General features: G+C 42.6%; 1 protein-coding gene across 2 annotated transcripts in view; it reads left to right on the top strand.

Moving 5' to 3' along the window:
* rgs12b (regulator of G protein signaling 12b) overlaps positions 1 to 15,231 on the top strand; it is a 39,880-nt gene extending 24,649 nt beyond the window's left edge. The window contains exons 5-18 of one of the 2 annotated variants that reach the window (XM_084563450.1): positions 1,115 to 1,136; positions 6,823 to 6,992; positions 7,864 to 7,956; positions 8,069 to 8,212; positions 9,133 to 9,315; positions 9,438 to 9,588; positions 9,805 to 9,899; positions 10,077 to 10,289; positions 10,667 to 10,740; positions 10,852 to 10,978; positions 11,067 to 11,163; positions 11,277 to 11,347; positions 12,358 to 12,529; positions 12,849 to 15,231. In XM_084563450.1, the coding sequence (XP_084419576.1) occupies positions 1,115 to 1,136; positions 6,823 to 6,992; positions 7,864 to 7,956; positions 8,069 to 8,212; positions 9,133 to 9,315; positions 9,438 to 9,588; positions 9,805 to 9,899; positions 10,077 to 10,289; positions 10,667 to 10,740; positions 10,852 to 10,978; positions 11,067 to 11,163; positions 11,277 to 11,347; positions 12,358 to 12,529; positions 12,849 to 13,456 (2,220 nt within the window). In that variant the 3' untranslated portion in view covers positions 13,457 to 15,231. The remainder of the gene's footprint in view (positions 1 to 1,114; positions 1,137 to 6,822; positions 6,993 to 7,863; positions 7,957 to 8,068; positions 8,213 to 9,132; positions 9,316 to 9,437; positions 9,589 to 9,804; positions 9,900 to 10,076; positions 10,290 to 10,666; positions 10,741 to 10,851; positions 10,979 to 11,066; positions 11,164 to 11,276; positions 11,348 to 12,357; positions 12,530 to 12,848) is intronic. The other variant, XM_084563451.1, reaches the window with a different exon arrangement.
* Positions 15,232 to 20,941: the final 5,710 nt, after the last annotated feature.

Here is a 20,941-nt window from a genome sequence, read left to right as displayed (position 1 = left end):
GTAAGTTTTCAGTATTGGACATTATTATTTTAGGATGATTTGCCTGCATTCCCAGGCAGATGTGTGGTCAGTGTATTTATTATTAAAACTAGGGGAGAAACTACATGATTTATTGGAAATGAAGTTGTTGGATTTTTAACAATTTCCTCGTTAAGTTATTCGGAAAACTCCCACATGTCTGTGTTGAGTAATGATGAGATCATTTAACGTTTATGTGCCACACAGAATACCATCAGAACCAATGTATCTGCTCACAGAATACATTCTGATAGGAATGACCATAAAACCGGTCTTTAGCCAGATCAGTGGTCAGATTAACAGATAAAAAGATTGAGCATCTGGCTCAGTTTTGATTTTCATCCCGGGGGTTCATAGTAGTTTGGCATTCTTATTTAATTTGCATGTCAGTTTTCTTCTTTCTTTCACGTTTTCATTGGCAAACAGTCCTGTTTTTAGTACTTTCTGATCTTTCTTTCCTCTTTCTTCCCCTTTGTCTCTGTTTGCTTTGTCTAAGTCACACAGTGTTTCATTGTTCCAAGGTCAGCTACATTACTGATGTCTGAATGATCTCATCCCAGTTCAGCATGTCTGGGATGGAAATCACCGCACTGCGTGTGTTTCTGGTTCTGTGTCAGGAAATATGTTTTTAGTCTGAAGTCAATTTGGCATGAGTGTGTGTTTGTATAGAGGCCTGTGTTTGTGTGGCTGAAAATCGGATTACATAGAGGTCTGATGTTAAACACTCTAATGAGATACGCAAGCAAACATCACACTTCATTGTGAAATCGGGGGCAGGTCCTTATCCTCACCTCTTGACACAGTAACATGCAGTTAAGCCCCGCCCCACTGAGGAGGTTTTCTTGCAGAGCAAGCACAGCCAGTTCACAGATGATTCCACCCACACAGAAGACAATGAGTGTGGGCGCTAACCTGACTGTGTCATGATGTGAAAGTGTGTGTGATAGCGAAACACAGTCAGTCTGTTTCCCCATGTGGTCAATGGTGCTTGCTCAGGGAATCTTGCCCTCTGAAGACTATGTGAGCTTAAATGAATGTGTGCGATCTGTGTGATGAGGATAGATCCTAATCCATGTCTTTCTGTGCTTTTTTACAGTCTGCTGCAGTCTCTGATGGAGGTGAGTACATGCACAACTTTTTAATATTGTCAATATCCTCCCTAGCATGTGACGCAGCATATATAAATATTTTTGATTTTTGTGTTGAGCGTCTCGTCCTGTTTTAAAGTGGTTCACAAACAACAAACTGTCTGGTTTGACCTGCTCAGATTCTCTGCTTGTTCTTCCGCTGCTGGCAGAGTAGAACTGAAAGCTAGTCTCAAATTAATGGTCACGAGGACTTGGAGTGAAAAGTCTTGAAAGTTGAAATTCGGACTGGTTGGCCTTTTTTGTTTTTTGCTGCTATTTCTTACAAGACATTTGTGACACAAAGATTTGATCTGAACCTTCTGTTTTGCTGCACAAGCTGGATTAATAGTATAAATGTTTGAACACAGTCTCCCCAATTTATGGGGTTGCGCACACTGAAATTATTCAGTGAAAAGTTCACATACTGCAAACCCATGGCTAGGTTGCTGACGTCCCATCCACGGTGTTGTGTTGTGTCAGGTCGTGTTGCATTGGATCTAATTTGAGGTAAAATTTTGGGTCTTGTAGGCAATTAGCATGTGCCAACAATAACAACAGGTCTCCTAATGGTGCTTTAACACCTCAGAGATGCACATGAAAGACAACATTTATGGCAGAAGGGCCACACTAGGAGGTGAGAAACAAGACAAAAGGAGCACAGAGTTAAGTGGCAGACATGTTTACAATCAGCTCTAATGTAGAAGTATTTATGGGCACTTATTCACACTGCGTGTCTCTGAACTGGAAGAGAGAATGTGTTGTTTGTGAGTGAAGCCGAAAGCTTTCTTCCTTTAGATTTGCATGTGATGAAGGGAGATTTATTACTTTTCAGACATGGTATTAACATGCCTCCTGAGTCATTCAACCGCAAGTATTTAGCTAAATACGTGTGTTCCCTTCTGGCATTAAAATGCGATCTTGCGATCCGATCACAGTTTTGAGCTCTGTACTTAAATAAACACAGGCATAACTTAACAGTAGGATGTTGTGCAACTAGCTGCTGTATTAAAACAGCAACTATTGTCTCTGAAAACCACAGAAGCTGCTGTTTGTTTTTTTGCGCGTTATGACATGGGAACGTAATGAGTTGTAAAGTCTGTCTAGCTCACTGAAAGCACATACCCTATGTGATCATTTATCTATCTGTGGCCTGATGTTATTTATTTTAAAGACCTGCACTAAGCTTAGATTATAACTCAAACCCTGGAAGCTTCCATATGCAGAATAATTTCACACCTCTGTGCTGTCTGAAGTAGAGAAAGACAAATCTCCAGTAATAAAGGTAATTATTGAGAAAATATGATGTTTAACTCTACTTAATATATATCCTACTCATAATCAATAATACCATTTGTTCACTCTCATTTGGATTTATTTATTGTTGGCTCTCCCTGCTAATAAAGAGAAAACATTAATGGGGATTTAGCAGTGCTTTCTGGCAACCAATCAAAATAGTGGTTGTATATGTTTTTCTGAATGAATGATGGTTAGTAGATGATTGTTTAATGTGGCCGTAACGCATGTTCTGGCTACATCGAAACTTCACACTACCAAAGAAGCTTAGTCACAAGCAGACCAGATCACTTCCAACTGTAGTCAGAGTGATAGGATCTCTTATGCGTAGTCAAAGTGACTTTTTGCTGATTAATTGTGATCGGATCTCACACAGGAAGCATTTAATACCAGGTCCAAACGGAGCGTCAGTAAGTGATCTCTTTTGTGGTTCCTCCTATAAATAAAAATAAATTATCTCTTAACCTAATTTTATCCGTTACGTTACGTTGCCTCTTTTATTGTTAAGTCATTCTGAGCAGCCATTGTGAGTGTACTATAAGGACCAGAGAACGGTAATTTGATCAGGTTAGGAGTTGATCAAGCACTTGATCACAGATCAAGGGTTAGGGTTAGAGGTTATATAAATAGATGATGTTCAGATGTTTCAATTCAATGAAATTAAATTCAAATTTATTTATATAGCATCAATAATTGAGTTGTCTCTAATTAATCTTTCCTTCTTGCAGCGCTCAGACACATGAAATGACAAAAAAGCAGTGAAAAATATACAAATACAATTAATTTCTTGAGCTCACAGGGCTAATCCAGAACTTCTGTCTACATTAGTCTTTTACTTACTTCGGTTGACACTCACTGTTTATACAACAGTCATTTATTTTTCAGAAGTGCCTTGCATTTATTTTGCTTCAAGTTTTAAAATCAAAAATGGATTCGGTGCAGAATTGTGTGTGTGTGCGTTTAGAGCAAAATGTAGTTGAATTATTGATGAATAAATTTAGGCTATTTTTGTGCAGGTATGCTAAACTCACTCCTGCAAATAGACTGTATCTCACAATTTTTTGTTACTTTTGATGTGTCAGAAAAGTCAAGCAAGCGCAGGTTGACATACAGTATGTAGTCTTGTGTGTGTGTAGCTGTGTGGGGGCTGCAGGCCTCATTAGCCTCAGTTGTGGCCTTCCTTTAACAAGCTCCTCATCAATACTGCAGTTTGTGTGTGTCTGTGGGAATATGAATGTGTGCGTGTGTGTGTGTGTGTGTGTGTGCACTTCAGCGTTTTTGGTTCTCTTCTCCCAGGCTCTGAATTATTCATCATCTTGAGGCCTGTGTGTGTTTGTATCACTTACTAAGCTGGAAGCTCATAGAGGTGTGTGAATGTGCATGCAGGTGTGCGTGCATGTTGTGACCTGACTCTCTCTTTGGTGTCTCAGGTTGTCATCCATATTGCTCACCACCACCAACCTCTCTTTCTCACACTCTCTCACTCTGTCAGTCCTTCTTCTTTATTCCGTTGTACCTCCTTCTTGCTTCCTCCTTGTGATACCAGCTGTGTGTGTGTGCGTATGTGCCTTTTCCCTCGAGTGTTTGAGTTTCCCTCAAGTAGCCCTTATAGGGTGAGTATGGATGGAGGGGCTTGGTTACCCCTTAGGATTCGCTACCTGCCCCGCTGGCACCACACAGGCTCCTACCAGCTTTACCCAGGTGAGGAGAAAGCTGGAGCTTTGAACATGTTATCGGCAGAAGGTTTAGTGGTGAATAGTTGCTTTGCTTTTGTTTAATGACTTAAGTTTAAGAGGTATCACTGATCACAAGATGTAGAGGGTTAAATAAATGGTTTTGTAACTACCAACTGATAGCTAGGGAGAAGATGAGCTGTCTGGACTAAGCTGTTATTGTTGTTGCTAGTAGTTTCACCAGTGCATCGTACATTTGCAGTGGCTCTTCTTTATCTTTTAACATACAGAGCTGGAAATGATGCAGGAAGGCTTTTATCAGACAGGAAGTGTAGAAATAAAATAGAGATTTATTTTTTTCCTTCTTGTTATACCTTTGGTCGGGTAATATTCAGGTCTAACCTTGCTCACACTGTCACTGAGCTCTGCTGGGCATTATCACTGTAAAATGTCGAATGGTTGAGTTGTTGACAGAGTTGTTGTTTTGATAGCTAAATGTAGCCTCATAATTTAGTCAGTCATCTAAAGTTTGTAGTTGTTCTATATTAAGCATTTAACATTCAAATGGTTAATCTGCATCATGAGGACCGTGTGTGTGTGTGTGGGTGTGTGTGTGTGTGTGTGTGTGTGGTTTCATTCGATTTGACTGACCTTTAGCAAGCAACTCATCTTTTGATTTAATATTGCTAAATCCTTATCACTTCACAGAAGTGTGTCATTCTGCTGTTTTACGGTGCAGTCCTGCCCACTTCAAAATTGTGTGTAGAGGACAGAGAAAAACACAAACACACAAATTCACCTTCCTGTTTTATTTTCATTCTGTGTTATGCGTCTCATATTCATCAGTATTTTGAAACAGGAGATTGTGGGAATTAGACCACAAGCCACAAACTCATTAAATGGTGTTTGAGGCTCTTTTCTGGTTGTATGTGGCTTAGTATTTTAGATCCGGTCCTGTTCTGTACCTCTCCACGTCGTGTGTTGTGACAGACTCCAGCTACGGTGATGCTGAACAGGACACACGGTTTAGACAATACATGGATAAATGCTTCTCATTCACAGTGATAGATTGCCATTGGTGTTAAGCAGGAGCCTCGGGACTTGTCTACTATGCTGTTGAGAACTGAATAAGGGTGAATGAACACAGTGGTTACAGGGAACCATCCATTAAAACATTGTATCCAAGTGTTAAATCAAGCAGGGCTGTAGCTGTAGGCAGGATACTGGTCTTTCAGTTTATTTACAGGATTTGCGTCGTCTCCGGGCACCTGACCGTTGATGTCTTCCCTCTGGCACTTCTTATATTTTGTTTTATCTCAACTAAGCAGCCCACATTCAGTTCATCAGCCCTGAAGCTACATTCTGGTTATTCTCAGCTTCTCTCTGTGCCTCTGTCTCTGCCTCCTGATCTTGTAGAAACATTAGGAACATGCAACCACTTTAGTCTAGTGCTGGGAAAAAGAACTGATGCACAAAAATCCAAAAGCTAATACATTCATACTGCTGGGAGATGGTCAAAAGAACATCAACTGTACTGTCAAACATATATAGTACTCAAAGTTAACAAGTGGCGTTTGCAGTGGACTACACTACTAAGAACACTTTTGCTCTGAATATGTGGAGCTGCAGTGGTGCAGCTACCATAGTTGGTTCCAGTCAATGCTTAATCAGTCGACTGCAACATGAAAACCACGTGAAACCATGTGAATTGAATAACATCAATCCTCTCATTATAATCCAATGTTCTGCTGGGTAGCATTTGGACCTGGCATTGAAGTGGATGTTGCTTAGACATTTAGACATGTGCCACCCACCTAAATGTTGTTCCTGACCTGGCACCCCCACCCCATAGCAATGAGACTCCCCGGTGACAGCAGCCACCTCTTGCCCAGAGGCCCATTGACTCATAAGGGAACGGACATGGCCCATGTCCGTTCCCTTATGAGCCAAAACTATTTTGGATGCACAAGGGAGACCTACACAATATTAGACAGGGGGTTGTAATATTGTGGCTGATTGGTGTAGTCCCTTGCACTGAAAATCAAATTGATAATTTGTCATTTTCTATATTGTATTTTCAGTTTTCTGATTTACACTGTAGTATGTCACACACAGTATGAAAGAACTGGTTGGCGGCTCAATCCCTGGCCTCTCTACATGCTGAGTGTTTGCTTGGGCAAAGTGCTGAACTTGCAGCTTTGACGGCATTGGCTTTGGGTGATTGAGAAACGTGATAAAGCATTTAAATACCATTAAGGTATGAAAACACCACACAACTGCAGGCCATTAGACCATTTACACTAAGCTATGATTAATGATAAAAGTAATTCACTTGGAGCAAATTGTATGGTGCAGTATGGGCGTTTGGCTACAAAGCAACAGAAAACCACAGTGGGGAAGTGTGTTGCTGGGGGATGTCCCAGTGGGCTGGTTTCTACTCTTGCACTATCACTCTCATTGAACACACCTGGGACACGCTGGAGCCAGGTGTGTCTCATGCTGCTGGTAGTCAGGTCTCCTGCAGACAAGGGAAAACAAGCCAGGGAAGCAAACAGACTCTTAATATTGATCCTGGAAAAACATTTTGATATTGGTCAAATCAAGCTGCTTCAGGAATAGTAAAAATCCAATTGTGATATATTTAGCACTACTGTGGTTACACAATTACAGCTATTATAGTGTTGTATTTTTGCGTATGTGTGTGTATACAGAACTGAACAGCGTGGAGCTGCAGGGCTGCAGCAGTGACAATAGTCTGAACAGCAATGCCAGCCTTCCCAGCGTCCAGAGCCACCGGCGCCACACTGAGAGGAGAGTGGCCAGCTGGGCCGTCTGCTTTGAGAGACTGCTGCAGGACCCCGTGGGAGTTCGCTACTTCTCGGTACTGCAACAACGACCGACTAATTCTGGCCAGCACATGCTCATTACACATAGGCCCTGTATCCTCGCTACTATTGGAAGACTTAAATCAACATTTTCTCATGTTGTAGACTTAAAAGTATTTGGGAGTTATTTTTTTTTTTTGTGACAGCTAAAGTTGGCCATATCCCAGGAAATCTACCTTGCATTGTAATGACCTTTTAAAATGATCCTCTTTATACTAAGAGATGTAAAATTAAAGACAGGTTAAAAGCCACATTTGAATTGTATGTAGGAGTCAAACTATTAGGTTGATCATTTATTTGATACATTTGATCTGTCCTAACTGTGTAGTTTATAAAGAAGTCCATTCTCAAAATAGCGTAAATAAAATAGCCTGGGTCAGTTGTTGACAGACCTAACTAATGACTGCTCAACAGAAACAGATTGGTATCATATATGACTTCTCCCGTCTGGCCACTGCCTGTCATCTGATGACAGCAATGTCGGGATAACAGATAGAGATACCCAGGCCAAGACTTCCTGCTTACAGTATGAGTATTAAACTAAGACACAGGAATGGAGTTGAGATTCTGAGACTGGACAGCCCACGCTCAATTTAAAACCACTACAGTGGCTTTGTTTAAGGATTTTGATTGACTTGCTCCTCAGCAGAGACAGCAGCTTCTCTTGCTTTCCACACGGACTACTTACCTGCCTGCAAAAACCACCCTCATTTGTCTGATCTCTGCTCAGACACCAGAAAGCTTCTGCTATCATAATCTTGTCTGAATATGTATATGCATATCGAATATTAGAGATCATGTTTATTTCACCTATTTGTGTGTATAATTGGCCTTTTCTTTCATTTTGATCCACGTCTTATGCTGCAGGAGTTCCTAAAGAAAGAGTTCAGTGAGGAGAATATTCTGTTCTGGCAGGCTTGTGAATTCTTCAGGCATGTCCCTGAGAATGACAACAAGCAGGTAAGATACCTAGTTTCTTCACACACACGTGTCCATTTAAACCCCTCCAGTCATAACTGGGTGACATTTTATGTGTTAATGGGCGCTCTCTTCATCCCTCATCTTTCTCTAGCTCTCTCAGCGAGCCAGGGAGATCTACAACAGCTTCTTGTCCAGTAAAGCTACAACGCCGGTCAACATAGATAGCCAAGCTCAGCTTGCTGACGACATCCTCAATGCCCCAAAACCTGACATGTTCAAGGAGCAACAGCTGCAGGTAGGATAAACACAAAGAGCGCTGGCATCTTCTGATGGTTGTCAGTCACTTCTGCTCCAGAGGCTGTGCTTAAATGACCTCTGACCTTGCTTCTCAGGAACGTGAAGAGGTTTAACCTCAAGGGCGTATTTATTATTACTCATAAAACTGAATCAAAACAAACCCCTATTGAAAATGTACTAGTATAACAGTACTGAGGGCTCATACAACATAAGGTCAGCTATTCATCTTTGCTTGCTGTCTAGCATCAGGGAAGTGAATGGCTTCTTAGATGTGCGTGTTGTGGAGGGGGCTATGTTGCTGAAAAGCACTATTGATTTCAACAGCTGAGCTCAGATGTTCAAACTCTGATAAGAGTCACAAGACTGGAAGGATATCCTCACCATCAGCCTCTATATTTTTACACATCAAACATCCACAAATATTCTTTTAAAAAACACGCACTTCAAAGCCTGAGGTAGGAGCTTTTCCAGAATACCCCTGGGTCCCGTTAGCATCTCATGGCACTGACATAAGGCTTTGGGTCAGACTTATATACACATGCTGAATCAAACATACAAACTTACACCAGGCTCTTCCTGCTCTTCCATTCAGTTATATTTTTCATTTGGTCTTCTGCGCTACTTGCAGCACAAAATATCAAATAACAGGAAGGTTGCCATACATTTTAGTGATAACATTGAATGTTAAATTTTAGAGCTACAAGAAAATAAAATTATGAGTAGGTTGGTTGTAATATGGACAGCTTTGAGCTAGCTAGTGCTGGTCTAGTGCTTCAGTTTGTTTCCATTTCACCTTTGTGCCATCTTGTTTCTTCATTTCTCTTGTTAGCTTTTTCTTCTTTTCTCTTAAGTCTTGTTTAGTTTCTGTCTGCTTCTGTCTTATCCTCTAAAGACTTTGATTCCTCTCCTCCCCTTCAGATCTTCAACTTGATGAAGTTCGACAGCTACACACGGTTCCTCAAGTCGCTGCTGTACCAAGAGTGTATGCTGGCTGAGGTGGAGGGCAGGCCTTTACCTGACCCTTACCACATCCCCAGCAGCCCCACCTCCAAACACAGCACCACCGGCTCTGACCGCTCCAACCTCTCCACACCCAAGAAGGTGAGACTATGTGAAACCTTCTACCACAGTGTGCAGTGGAAGGAAAAGAGAACTGATCAAAGCAGCAGCATCTATTATGTGGAGTTTTGTATGGCTTCATTTATCCTGTTTATGTGTTACAGGAGGACAAAAAGAGCAAATCAGGTCGATCTTTAAATGACGACAGTCGGGATGATTCAGGAGATCGGAGGAAAGGCATGTTCTTCTCCTGGTCCAGAAACAGGAGCTTCGGGAAGGGCCCCAAGAAACGAGAGCTGACAGACTTCAACTACAGTGAGTAGTTTGTTTTTCCACTTACAGTATGAGTTCCTTCAAATGTTTAATTCAGAACAAAGTAGACTGTGGGTTTCCCACAAAAAGCTATTTGCAATACCGATATTCCATATGTTGTTAATTTTTAAGTTTTATTGGTTTCAGAAATGAGTTACATTTGAATTGTTTGTCTTTCTTTAGACATTACTGATGGGACTGTACTTTTTTTTTTTTCAGATTTTTCTGGCAGCAATGGCCGCAGGGAGTCCCAGGGTTCACTGTCTTCAGGGGCCAGTCTGGAGCTGGGGATGTCAGGGTCGGGGAAGAACGAGGTCAGAAAGAGACACTGAGAGACAGTTATAGCTATTTCAGTACTGGGCACTAGACATTCACGTTAAGCTTCAACTTTGTCCTTATAATAACATTTCATTAACTCTCTGTTTCAACTCCTACTGACTGACCTTATTTCCCCTTAAATATTTTTGTCTGTTTTTTATTTTTTCTTCCAGGGTGATATTTCTCGAGGTGCAGTATCGGTGTCAACAGAGCGAGCTGGGGGCAGCGCCCCCTTGATGCAGTGTAACATAAGCTTGCCAGACGGCTCATGTTGCGCTGTGCCGCTGAGGACCGGAGTGTCCATCAGGGACCTGCTGCTGGGCCTCTGTGAGAAGCTCTGCATCAACCTGGCTGCAATAGACCTCTTCCTGGTCGGAGGGGAGAAGGTTAGAACACAACTTTATTTTAGGGCCCCAAAGCTTCTGTAGAAATCCTTACAATGATATCAAAGTATGACTGAAAACTGTTTGGTCAGCCAATTTCCCCTCAACCCTATGGAGCAAGCTTGTGTCTCTTTGATTCACGTTTAAAACAATTTGTGAAAATATTTTAATCACACATATTGACTTTGTAAGTTTACAGTATGTCTGGCATGTTTTTCAGCTTGTTGTGAGCTTGCTGAGCTCTGCCCCCAAGTGGCTAAAAACTGATTATAATGATAACAATATATGTAATGAAACAGGGAGTATATCAAAAGCTTTTGTGGCTGGACAACTACCAGCATAGCATTCATGATTATTTCACTTTGTTGTTTGTTTCTCAGCCACTTGTTTTGGACCAAGACTGTATGACGCTGTGCTCACGAGACCTCAGGCTCGAAAAACGCACTCTCTTCAGGTACAATGACATACAGTGATAAACAGTTCTGTTTTTTTGGATGTTATGAAACATCAAAATAAGTTTTCAAACGAGTTTTGTGTGTCTCATTTCTGTTCTTCTTCTTTCTAGGCTTGACTTGGTCCCCATCAACCGTTCAGTGGGTCTAAAAGCCAAGCCCACAAAGCCAGTGACTGAAGTCCTCAGGCCAGTTGTGGCCAAATACGGCCTGCACCTCTCAGACCTGGTGGCACACATTGTAAGTCTGTCCTCTGGCTCTGGACAGATGGGGAGTGTTGGTGATGGTATCAAAGTCTTTATCAAATTTGTGTGTCTGTGTGATTTAGAGTGGGGAGTCGGAGCCTTTAGATCTAGGTCTTCCTATTTCCAACCTGGACGGGCTGCGGGTGGTATTAGATATAGCAGAAAACGTTCCTGGAAAAGGTAAGGAATGCAAAGTTTCTTTCAAAAGCAAACGAGAGCTGTTGTGTCTTACTGGCCATATGGTTTCATTTTTGCATTTGTGTCTCCACACCTGCTCCCTCTCCTTCATTCAGCTGACAAACAGAAAGCAGCTCCCTCTAAGACTCACCTTCCTGCCTCTACGAGCAGAAACCAATCAACAACAGTAAGATCTCCTCCAGCTTCTTATTTCCAATTCTCCTTTGCCTCTGGAATGTTCCATAACCCACCGAATGTCTCCACTGCCTGGTTGACGATGTCACGCTACTAAGTGTCTCACCTGTCTTGTCTTCAATCACCCATGTCTGTTTGCAGTGTGTTAATAATGTGCGCAGATGTATCACGTGTGTCCCTGGCTGTGTCTTGGCTCTGTGTGTATGTATTTAAATGTGGCGGGGGGGGGGCCTGGAGCCTAGAGCCCCGTCACGCTGTCAAGGTTCCTAATGTTCCACTGTCGCGGTCTGCCTGTGGCCAAACGCATCATCAACTTTTCTCTCTGGGTTGCTTGGTCTCACTTCTTCCATAACAAAACCCATTTGTCAGGCGGTGCAAGGCAAGCCTCACAGAGCTTTTACTGGATATCGGATCCTCGGAAACTCCCTCTGTGCACCTGGAATGGATGTAGTCGGCGGTGACAGTAGCACTCTAGTTTTCTCTCTGCTTTTTCTTCTTACGGTTGGGGGTTAATCTGATTGACAACCAGCTGAAATGGTCATTTATGACTTTTGGTTGATTCTAGAAACTCTTTTTCCTACCTCAGGCTCAGTAGTGCAGCTTTAAGTAGTGGCTAGATGGTCCCTCTGCTCTTGTGGTGTGTGTCGCTGTTCCACGTTGATGATGCTTGGTACGCACAGTGGACATTATGGCTGTCTGAATGGAACATCCCCACCTGTCTTTCATCAGATACATTTTTTATTAGATTTAGTTTTAATTTTTGTCATTTAGTATTTGACACAGCACACCAATAATTAAATTATCTTTGATCCCATTTAATTGTCCCTCTGCTCATCCAGCAACAGCCCCAATCACTGGGTATCTTCTCATCGTTCACTCCCCGTCAGATAGTTCTCATTTTCCTCACCATCAGTAGCGTTGGTTCCCACTTGTCATTACTTTTGCCCCATACTTGCACCACAATGATTCATCAGGGCTCTCCGCTCTCCTTGTGGCCCCCAGGGGGAGGACAGGCCATCAGGGAAACACTCTACAGCCCAGCCCTATAGGGAAAACGGCAAGGCTGGGCCCAGCCCTGACACAGGCAGCCAGCCTTTACCCAACCACTCTGTCTCTCTCCATAAGGCTCCGGAGAAAAGAAAGCAGAAAAAGATTAATATAGACGAAGCTGAAGGTAACGACTGAACAACCTCCCTCTCTCTCTTGTTTCTGTTGCTGTGATCACACTAACCCTTTTGCCTGTCTGCAGTATTGCAGAAGCACCAAATGCTTTTAAAGCTAGCTACATGTAGCACAATCGCCCCTGCTTATACTGAATGTAGCTTTGACTTGTCTAATTAATACACACATTGCTGCATGTTTACTGAATTACAATGAAACTGGTTTTACTGTTGTTACTTGGGATGATTATTTACCTGTGTGTGTGTGTGTGCAAATACATATGTTTACCTGTGTTTGTGTGTATGCACGCTGTGTTGTGTGCGTGCCTGCAGAGTTCTTCGACCTCATATCCAAAGCTCAGAGCAACCGAGCAGACGACCAGCGAGGCCTGCTAAACAAAAGCGACTTGCAGCTCCCAGACTTTCTGCGCCTGTCACCAGTGGCAACCAACCAGACTGCACCTCCTCCCTACGACCCTGAGCCCAGTTGCTCCACCCCTAATTCCCGTAACCCCAACAACGGCAGCTTCCCTAGCGGCGGTCGCCGGGGCAATAAGGCGAACAGCAACGACAGGGGAGGAGGAGGCGGCTCCCACTTACTCAACGTGAGCCATCAGTCCCAGAGCTTGGACTCTGCTCTGGGCACTGAGCGCGGAGGTGGGAGGAAAGCCAGACCACCTCCCCCATTTCCTGGCACCATCTCCCCCATCCACCCATCCCAGGGCACCCAGCGTGGTCTCCTCCAGGACTCTGGCAGGGGAGATTCGGTCCAGATGCTGGAGGAGGACACCCTTTCTGATCTGACTCTAGTGGGAGAGGGGGACATTAACAGCCCCAGCCTCAACTACGTCACTCCCTCAGCCCTATCGTGCAAACCCCTACCCCGACCCCAACATCAAGCACAGGATGGTCGCCCTAGCTCAGGTACTTCCCCCGTGTGAACTCTTGAACCTTTTCACATTTCCCTTCTCCTGACTGCGAAGGGGGCTGAAGGCCTGCTAAAGTCAGTCTGAAATCATTGTTGGTCCAAAATGCATCTAGATCTCCTCCCTTTCTTCCATTCAACTTAGAAATAGATCATCTTTAAGTTTAATCGATCACTTTAAGCTGTTTAACTCAAATCACAGGAACATTTAATCCTGTATTTGTGTAAGAATACACACAACTAATGTAAAAAAATAGAGCTCAATGATATACGATGAATGTAGACAAACAACAAATAGAGTGAGCTGATATAGCGATGTATGCACTACCTTGCGGCCAGCAGTGTGACTGTCAACAACAGACTGAAAAATAGATCAGACACACGAAGAGAGGAAAAATGGATGCATTAGGCTTGGACAGACCATGTCCCCCTGTGATTTCCCTGCGTGGTGTGTCTCTGTGTGGACTTTTTCGAGCGGACTTGCTGTGGATTGTTTTTTTTTTTTTGTTGTTTTTTTTCTGGAGACGAAAGCTTGAGGATGACTTGCTGATGACAAGTGCCAAACTCCCTCCTCCAGCTGTCCCAATGTACAGAATCTAACGATGCACTTTAGCCATTTACAAACAAGACTTTACACCTTTTTAAAAATCACTTTCCCCTGCTTCCATTTTACTTTAGCCTTTCTACATGTTTCTTGCTACAGGTGGTTGAGCTAAGTTCAGAAAACAGTTGATATCTGCTAACAATCACTATCTGGGATGGCACAGAGGCTACAATACTGGGCTCATGAGCGCTGGCAGGCCTGACCCCATAAATACAAACATATGCTACAGTGTCATGGACGTTCACATTTGCCCAGCTGTTCTTTATAGTCTCAAGCACAGTACGTTCTGTTTGCAAAACTGCTCTCTTACCTCAGGCATTTCTCGTGTCACTCATAAAAGCTAGACTATAGCAAGTTCTCATGCATGCAATCCTGCTCTCCAACCAAATGATCCAGAAGCTTCTGCACCAACTGTAAGAGGGCGTTTTATTTTTTTTTTAATTCATTTTTTTCTTCAACATTTCATTTTCAATCAGCTGTGCTTTGAGCCGTCATTAGCTGCAGGGTTGTAGCTGGAAAAATTGGACAAACGAGTCAAAACCATCCTGTACTATAATATCAAACATTAATTTATCCCTCAATCTCTTCATTCTTACCATCTATCAGTTATTAGTATTAATTTGTATATAGTCCACCATATTGCTGTTGTTCAATTGCAATGCTGTTTCCTCAGTTGTGTCACTATAGGAATCCTCCTCTATTCTGTTCAGTTGACTGTACTGTCTGTAAATAGATCAAATAAATGTTTTAGAGGATGAACTCTCTCTGTAGCCTCATGTGAGTGGCCTTCTTTCTTTTCTTAGACTCGTCCATAATAACGGATTTGTTCTGTTCTACACACTTCATTTGTTGTGTTTCCCTCACTTTTGCCCTCCGCTAGAGTCGGCTCGGTGCTTACGTGTACTTTTGCAAAGTTTGAAAGATGAAATATTTATAGCTGCCTTCAGATCCAGATCATTTCAAACATATGATGATAAGTGTCGGAATGAAACTCACCCCGGATATTGAAATATTGCAGTAACTTTGAGACTTCTAAATATTAGCATTATACTCGGGGCATTAACCAAAGTTCATTCTGCAACATATCATGATGTTTTGAAGGAATTGCAGGAAAATGTTTGACATATCTCTTTCCTGAGCAAGGGCATTGTCATCTCTGGCCACATCGATCAGATTTATAAATATTTCTTTCAAACAATAAACGGAATAGTTCTTATTCATATGATTAGACTAGATTAGGTCTTGAAAGTAAGCATCAGTTCTTCAGAGATTGCCTGGCAGTGTTTTTCTTCCTCTTTTTTCCTTTTAGAGCATTGACATGAAAAAAAAAAACAAAAAACTAAAACTATTAATTCTCAACAGATTCAATACAGTTGAAATTGTCTCTACAAGCTTCAATGTTAACATGCTGCTTACAGGGTTTTCCCTCTATAACACTATACACTTTTGAACCAAATACTTCTTGGTTTTATGCTTATTTTACTTAAAAACTCTGAGTACTACTTCCACAAGTATCAAGTAACTCTCCTAGCTCACATTGGCATTATCTCAGATTATCAGACTCAAACGTCTTTTTCCCCTCATACCAGCTAAGAAAATGTCTCAGACTCTTCTTTTTATTTTTTTCTTCTGTTTTTGACCTTTGTCCACTTCACTCCATCTTTGTAACCCCTCTCCTGTTTATCGTACTTGATATTCCTCTCCTCTCTCTGTCGACTCTTATATGTCTGTGTGTGTGTGTGTTTGTCGGCTGGGCAAGGCTTTTGTTTTGGGGTACAAAGGCTTTTGGGGGGACTGGGCGATTAGATATGCATGGGTTCCCCTCTGCTCAATGCCTTGTTAGGAAAGCTTTGTCATGCTGGGCTCATTGGTAGCCCACAAACAGGACTCGGTTGTGTTTCCTCCACACACACACACACACACACACCCACACACGGATACTCCTTTCCACTTCACACATGCCTGGGTTCATGTACAAACACAGGGCGTCTATATCTGTGTGTATCTCTTGCATCACATGATGATCTTATCCTGGATAATTCTTCATTGTTGTTGTTTGTGTTCCCTCTGGGACTAACATGTGACAGGAGCAACAACTGATTGTATTCAACCGGTCCATATAATAAGGAAAAACCGAGATAAAAGGTATTTGAGTTTGACAGTTGCAGTTCGTCTCTTCTTGGGAAAATCACGTTCCTGTTCAAGTGAGATGTGGTTGTTAGAAGTAATTACCAGACTATTCTGCCATAAACAGTGCCACTAAAATAGAGTAGTGAAGGTCTGTGAAGACGTTCTTCAATGTAAACGAAATCTCTGGGTGTGATTCTAGTTTTCATGCTACAGGACGGAGTGAGTTATCTTATTGTTGCTGTAATTACAGGGTAAAACCTTGTTCATTGCTGTGCCAGCATCCAGGGGCCAACAAAATAATTACTTCATGGTGCATCAGGACAATTTAGCTGCTCAGCTGAAATAGCTTGTAGACATGTAGAGGGACACAATGGAGAAATATAGGTAACCATGAAGCTAAAGCAACCCGTAATCACGGGAAAGGTTAAAGTCACTGATTGAAGTCTTTTTCTATATGTGTTTTTGCTTTCGTGTAATATAAAAATAAGTACTTCTGCAATCTGTAGAAGCAGAGTGGTCCACAGTCCACAATCATTACAGTCCCTGCAATTACTCGGTTTGATTAGACCTCCGCTCCGAGCACTCTGCATAATTTAAATGATACCACCAAATTGTGCGTATGAATAAAATGATGAACCTGTAATTTCCCCCTAACGGGTACAATAGAGTGAACAAGCTGTCAGTCAGTCGTAGTGATTTGAGCTTTCAAGAGGAAAAACACTTGCATAGGATGCTCTTAAGGAAGAAAGAATAAATCACAATGAATATTTTTTTTGTCCAGACGAGGATGTATACAGTCAGATCGATTACCTCAAAGATTGTCACTTGGGGTGTTACACCGTTTAGTGCTAGTTTAGTAAGACATTTTGAACTGTTTGTTTCTGCTCTACATCCACAGGAGTCTATTCTGGTTAAGTTGTTATGACCCAGCTCAAGGGCAACAGGGTTATGAAAATAAAGGTTTATATGAATACATTTCAGAGGTGTGATTAAGTTAGGTTAGGATGATTAAGATCCTGCAACAGCCGAAGAGACATACACTGCCTCTACAAGGCCAGCGGTGGTGCAGGGGGATGTAACGCAAGGCCACAGTCATGCTAGCGCCTTGATAGGTTAGGCAATGTGGTGCTTTGAGCTAAATGCTAACATGAGTAGCATGCCCACCATGAAAATGTCAGTACAGTCACCGTCTTCACCTGGGGACACACTGCACAACTTTCACACTCTTTACAGAATTTGAAATGACTAGGAGTACACACCAGTAGACTGGCCTCAGCAGATTTTTGTATGACGACTGAAAGACATGGGCCTGATGAGGGATCACAGACTACATGATTTCGTCAGACCAACTGAAACCAACTTAACGCATCAAGCTCTTGTACAGAATCTTGCAAAGGCGGCAGTTGTGGTATGCACTGCCAAAATTAAGCTTTGTCACCATTCTCCCTCTTTCGCTGTTCGCCATCGTTGTTTTAATATTCCCCACTACTTCCCGTCGTCTTCTGGCGCTATTTCCCGTGTCCCACCCTCCCTTTTTCACTGGCTGTTGGCGACACTTATTTGCAGTTGGGTCAGTTATCAGTTCACACTACCCGATAGAGTCCAGATTCGGCTCAAGAAATTCAAACAAGACTGAGTGACTGAGGTCAGGACGGGTTTGTTCCCCTCACACACTAACAGATTTTTGTGCCAACTACTCTTGCAAACTGTTCCTAACTAGTGCAGACTTTGCCCAACTGGTAATCGTGGGTAAGACCTGTCAAGAAGTCTTGTAGTGTGTTCTCAGTTTTAGTTTAGGGTCTCAACATTTGCTGATGGACCTGCCTCGGCAGGGAAAGTGAAAGGTGAATTAACAGTGGCCCCGTCCCATAAAACAAGCCAGTTAAGACAGGACAGTGAAGCAGGAGCCACAAGAGCAGCCCCCCAACAAAATGGAGTGCAGCCATCATTAATGCACCTGTGCTTGCCCAACTGTGATAAGTCAAAATGTCTGCTGTAAAAAAGGTCTGTTGGCACAAAGTACAAAGAGGAAGCTGTTTGACGGAAAGAAGGAAGAAGGCAGAGACAGATTTAACTCTTTTTCTTTCAGAGAGCATTAGTGGTGAGTGTTTGTCACGGCAGACATTTTGACTTGTAAAACCAGAGACTCAGGGGAATGAATGATTTTTTTTTATCATCAGTACTAAGAGCACATGAGCTCTTCCTGTTGCACCTGTCTGCTGAGGGAAGGAACATTGTTTTAATTAATTCTGAGAAGGCAGAACAGGTTTAAATTCAAGGGAAACGGATGGAGTCACTAATAATGAGAGATGTTTGTCTTCCTCTTTAGGCCAGTAGATGGCAGCAGTTTGTTTTAAGACAAGAGCACGGTTGCCTTTCAGTCAGAAACACACACATACACGCGCACACAAGCATACACACGCATACATACACTACATGCACCATCCAAACATCTTTCCCATGATGTCATGGCCATCATGAGAATATCTGTCACATCCACTTAGTTTCCTGCTGCCTTCCAGCTTTGTGTGTGTGTGTGTTTCTGCATCTATAGTGTTGGGACAGTTGGCTACAGGCTGGTCACGGCTATTGGAGTGAGATATGTAACTGAATTTGACAGAATGTGAATAATCGTAGTTTCTCACACTCTTTTGCACACACACACAAAATACTGGAGGATAAGGATATCTTCCAGCTTCACTTAAGAGTCTGTTCCTGTTTTTTTTAATTCTTATTTCTCATTTCGCCACAGGCTTTTACCCATTTAGCCTTTGTTGTGTTATTCCATGAATGTTTTTCTTGCATGTGGAGTGTTTTGCAGTGACAGTGAGTGCTTTGGTTTTCCCCTTGTCTGCTTCGTCTCTCTTTTGTCCTTTTAAAGCAGCCTCGTCTTCCTCAGGTAAAAACAGAGACGGATCGAGAGGGAGAGAAAGAGGAGGAGGTGGTTTCAAAATGCTCAGCCGAAGGACAACATCTTCAGACACCATCCCTCCCTCTCATCATCCTCCTCCTCCCCCACCATCACGACCTCCTCTCCGCTCTCGTCGCAAATCCAAGTCACCTTCCTCCCGCTCAAACCACTCGACCCCAAAACGAGCTTTGGATTTGGACAATATCGGGTCCACCTCTGTCCCAGAAGACACCAGGCAAAGACGCAGAGGGTCCAGAGACCGGCAGGGCTCCCAGGGGTCAGAGCTGGATAGGAAGTGGGAGGGTGTGGCCTTGGAGCTGCGGTGCCGTGGCGGCAGGATGAGGTCAGCTGTGTACCAGACTTCAGACGTGCCCTCCATGGTCAAATCCAAGAGACACTTGGAGCCAAGTGAGGGCAAAGGGCAGATAGACCGGAGTAAATTGAAAGCAACTTTTGTTTGAGGAGCACAACGCTGACTCACAGGCTGCCTGGACTGCTGATGCTGTCTCTGCGACTCAGACAACACTCACAAATGGTCCCTGCAGCAGCTGAAACATTGTTTAAAGTCGTGGCAAAGTGTCAACAACTGTGCAGCTGCTCCCAGACTCCCCGCTGAGGGCTGCTATTAGGAGAGGCTGATCAAAGCTGTGTCCCAATTCCATACTATAACCACACTCAGCATGAACTGTGTAGTGGAGGAAGTACGTCAGCTCAAGTACAAATTTGAACTAATTCCTTGATTATGCTCCACTATATTCAAAGGGAAATGTCCTGGTTTTCGCTCAGCTGTCTGAAAGCTGTCTTAAACTATTACTTATTATTTATTCATACAAAACACAATGTGACAGAAGAGAAAGAAGTTAAAATTAGCTCTAGCGTGACCAGCAGCAACACTTTAATGACGCCCTTGTCCTTTGAGGCTGTAATGCACCTTTTTTTGAAATGTGGTTTTGTCACTTTTACTTTTGGAAAGGATCTCCCACGTCTGGATGTGTGTTCATGCTGGAAATGTGATATTCAAATCAAAAACTTTTTGATTTTTTATGTGAGCTGTTTTGCAGACACGAGGGACACAGAGATGACATTTCAGTCACAGTTTGACTGATGACTGCAAAGATGCTCTCTGCACCAGCTAGTATGACGGCTATAAAGAGTGTGGAGCTGGGACAGAGCATTGCTCCCTTCATTGGTCTTCTCACCAGTCTGTAGTCAGACTTGAGTCAGACTGGAGAATACAACTAATATTAGTTTCTCTGGTTCTGTATTTTGATATAAATCGAAGAACTTGCAAATGAGGCTAAATCAGAAAAGCGAGTTCAGTCTGTCTTTGGTTCAAGGTCTCAAAATGCTTCAACTTACATTGCACATACTGCAGCCTCTGATGATTACCTTCAGGATTATTCTCACAGACTTGACAAAGCTCCTACAAAAACCTTTATGAAGCTGTTTTACCAAAACGAGACCAAGTCTGAGGAGTGAGCTTTAAAAACTGTTTTAGGCAAACAGGAAGAGAAGAAACTGAAATGTTTAGAAAATAAAGATTCTCAGTGAGAAATAAATGTGAAGCTGTTGTTTCTGAAACTTTATCCCACCGGCTGTTTAATGCACCTCTCCTTTTTGATATAAACACCAAAGTTTATCTCAAAATTTTAAAGTAGTTCTGATGTTCAGAACTGAGGAAGCTAAAGGAGTAGCGAAACGTCTTCAAGAAACTCTGCAAGTCCAGTTGCCTTTCTTTAAGGTTTTTGGCCATACCAAGATCTGGATGACTGAGAACCTTCACAGACAATACGCTGATCAGCCATAACATTATGACGCCTCATATTCAGTTTTTCCTCCTTTTGCTGCTCTTTTTC

This window comes from Chelon labrosus (assembly GCF_963514085.1).
Source record: "Chelon labrosus genome assembly, chromosome: 2".
Classification (NCBI taxonomy): domain Eukaryota; kingdom Metazoa; phylum Chordata; class Actinopteri; order Mugiliformes; family Mugilidae; genus Chelon; species Chelon labrosus.
Note: the sequence above shows the minus strand (reverse complement) of the source record. Positions and strands in the feature narration are given on the sequence as shown.